Source organism: Limulus polyphemus, unplaced genomic scaffold (assembly GCF_000517525.1).
Source record: "Limulus polyphemus unplaced genomic scaffold, Limulus_polyphemus-2.1.2 Scaffold5856, whole genome shotgun sequence".
Lineage (NCBI taxonomy): Eukaryota > Metazoa > Arthropoda > Merostomata > Xiphosura > Limulidae > Limulus > Limulus polyphemus.
In genome coordinates this window covers 47,232-50,201 of record NW_013671466.1, presented here as the reverse complement: position 1 = coordinate 50,201, position 2,970 = coordinate 47,232, and the positions used below count along the sequence as shown (strand labels likewise).

The window sequence follows — 2,970 nt, the reverse complement described above, 5'->3', positions numbered from 1 at the left end:
ATAAATGTTTTGTTTTGATAAATATAAGTTGTCCGGGTTTTTTCATTTAAAAAAAAAGCGACATTAATTTCTTGATGACCTAATACTTTTCTTCATCTCAAAAATCTCAAACTTCATTTGTGTAATCTCTACAACCTCTTAAATACATTTCAAATGTTTGTTTTCAGTAAAACTATATTTTATCTGTTATTTTCTCAGCCCTAACTCTATACAAGGCTGATCAATTTGAATAGCCTCATAACCACCAACAAAAAAAAAAAAAAAAAGATCTAAACTACCATTTTCTTTCTTCAATGGCTTCAAATCATAACATAAAACTACATTTGTTTATCCTAACTCATAATAATAGTTGTGATAATAGTTATTATAATAATAATAATAGCTTTAAACTCATAATAGTATAAAACCATTTGAACCAGATGTAACTACTATTCACACCAATATAAGTTGTAAATCACATGAAGCTCATGTTGTGCTATTGAATTATTACCCACGAGCTGCTCACGTACATGCCTCATGAAAGATTTTTATTATATTATCATCATTTACTTTACCTAATATAACTTTAACTAACCTAAAGAGAGAGTCCTATTTTTACATTTTAATTACCTCTGTAATAATAAATAAAGAATAAACATGAAAAATAAGGAATAAAGTGCTTATCTAGGTCTTTTTTTTGCTGTCAACTATCGATAACACATAACCCTACTATATATACTAATGGTAGTAATACACTAAATAATTTTTATTTAATTAAATAATGCACCAAAGAACATAGAATAATAATATACAAAAAGAAGACAATGCCCCATAACTATCACAGTTTTTCTGGCTTTCTAATTATGCAACAAGAGCTGTTAGAAATACATCCAAGCTGGTCGATACATTTATCGTGAGAACAAAGCTTGTACTAAAAGAGAAATTGACAATTCTCCATTCAGAATACAACTTAATACATCATTTGATAGATTAAAACCTTTATAACTAATATAGTATTAAACATAAGAGAGAACTATTAACAAATCCCAAAGAGGGGATGTGACAGGTGGGTGTAGCAATAGGAGTCTGATTTGAAGGCTACAAAAATTATAGTTTGTCTGAGGAATGAAGATTTTATAGTGAGGAATGTATATTAAATTTCGTACTTACTGGAGGGGTGGTAAATAAAATACAGAAGAGGGGATGGCTAGAGAAAAAATTTCACATTTCTCACACTAGGGAAAATTCAGGATTTTTCTTAATATTGTCTTATAAAATTAAGAACTTGTAACTTATATACTAATAAAATATGCATTATTAGCTACAATTTTATGCTATACTAATTGGTGTAACATAAATAAAAAGAAGGTTAATTAAATTTTGAATGTAAGTCACTAAAAACCTCATGACATGTGCAGTAAAGGAAGCCCGTGCAGAGAAAGTTAACTAGCTCAGATGGTAGGTGTAATCCTTTCCACCACAAGTGCAGAAATAGGGTTACCACAGAAAAAATAACCCACAAACAGTCCTTAGGTCTCAACTAACAATGACCACAAGCTGGGTTACAGTTTTTCTTGTAGAAATTTAACTTTAAGTCTCACCTCAGGATGACCATTAGGTTGGTACCAGTTTTTATTGTGGCAGCTTATCTTTTGTAGTTTCTTTCATTCAATATTGAACCTGAGACCTCTCGTACACACTAGTTGAGTATTCAAACAACCGAGCTAAACCTGAGACCTCTCTCACACAATAGTGGAGTGCTCAACTGACTGAGCTGAACCTGAGACCTCTCGTACACACTAGTTGAGTATTCAAACAACCGAGCTAAACCTGAGACCTCTCTCACACAATAGTGGAGTGCTCAACTGACTGAGCTGAACCTGAGACCTCTCGTACACACTAGTTGAGTATTCAAACAACCGAGCTAAACCTGAGACCTCTCTCACACTAGTCAAGTGCTCAACTGACTGAGCTGAACCTGAGACCTCTCACACAATAGTGGAGTGCTCAACTGACTGAGCTGACCCTGAGACCTCTCGTACACACTAGTTGAGTATTCAAACAACCGAGCTAAACCCGAGACCTCTCTCACACTAGTCAAGTGCTCAACTGACTGAGCTAAACCTGAGACCTCTCACACCATAGTCGAGTACCTTAACTAATTGACTTATAGGGTTAACCCACTGGCAACTGCTAATAAGGAACTTTTTAACAACTTAACCAACGTCAATGACATACCATTTAGGTGGAGGACTGATTTTTTTAACTTGGTTATTTAGAAATCCAGCAGCTTTAGCTTCTCCTGTTTCAGTGTAGTTGAAATTTCTTGGGTCAATGGAGCATTTAGTATGCCCAGAGGAACTCTTGACCAGGTTGGAACAAGAACTCTTGGAATAACTGGAGAACATGGCAGAAAGTTGGCTTTTACTCTACAATACAGAAAAAAAAACTTGTAACAATACTATAAATAACTAGTTAATGTATGTTACACAAGTTTGTTGACATACATATAAAATGGAAACAAAACAGAATCAATTGATAATGTATAAACTGGAAATAAAGTAGACATATTAATTTTGACTGAGATATGAATAAAAATTCAGCAAATTGATAACAGATAGATGGATATTAATTGTTATATTACTGTAGATATTGAATCATATATAAATTAACAATTGGAGGCAAACCAATTAATTCCCCGTTTAGATCATGTATTTGTCTGATAAAGTAGAAAACAAAATCTATGCATAGCAATTCCAAAGATACCAATAACAGATCATTACTCTATAGCATTAAAAGTGAATATTGATGGAAAAAAATGCAAAATAATACAGATAGAGTAACAGTTCATAAGAAACTGATTATCAAACTAATTCCAAATTTTAACAAAATCAATTTGGAAAAATAGATGTGTGCCCACATATTAATAATGAAATATATATATACATATTGGTATACTTTGGTGACAGATTTTCTTGTAGGCAGATTTTG

The 2,970-nt window shown here is 32.4% G+C and overlaps 1 protein-coding gene across 1 annotated transcript in view; it reads right to left on the bottom strand.

Annotated features, from left to right (window-relative positions):
- Nucleotides 1-2,970, bottom strand: part of LOC106473068 (putative serine/threonine-protein kinase receptor) — a 9,938-nt gene that overhangs the window by 5,050 nt on the left and 1,918 nt on the right. Inside the window, exon 2 of the mRNA XM_022401574.1 lies at nt 2,218-2,408. Within this exon, the coding sequence (XP_022257282.1) occupies nt 2,218-2,408 (191 nt within the window). The remainder of the gene's footprint in view (nt 1-2,217; nt 2,409-2,970) is intronic.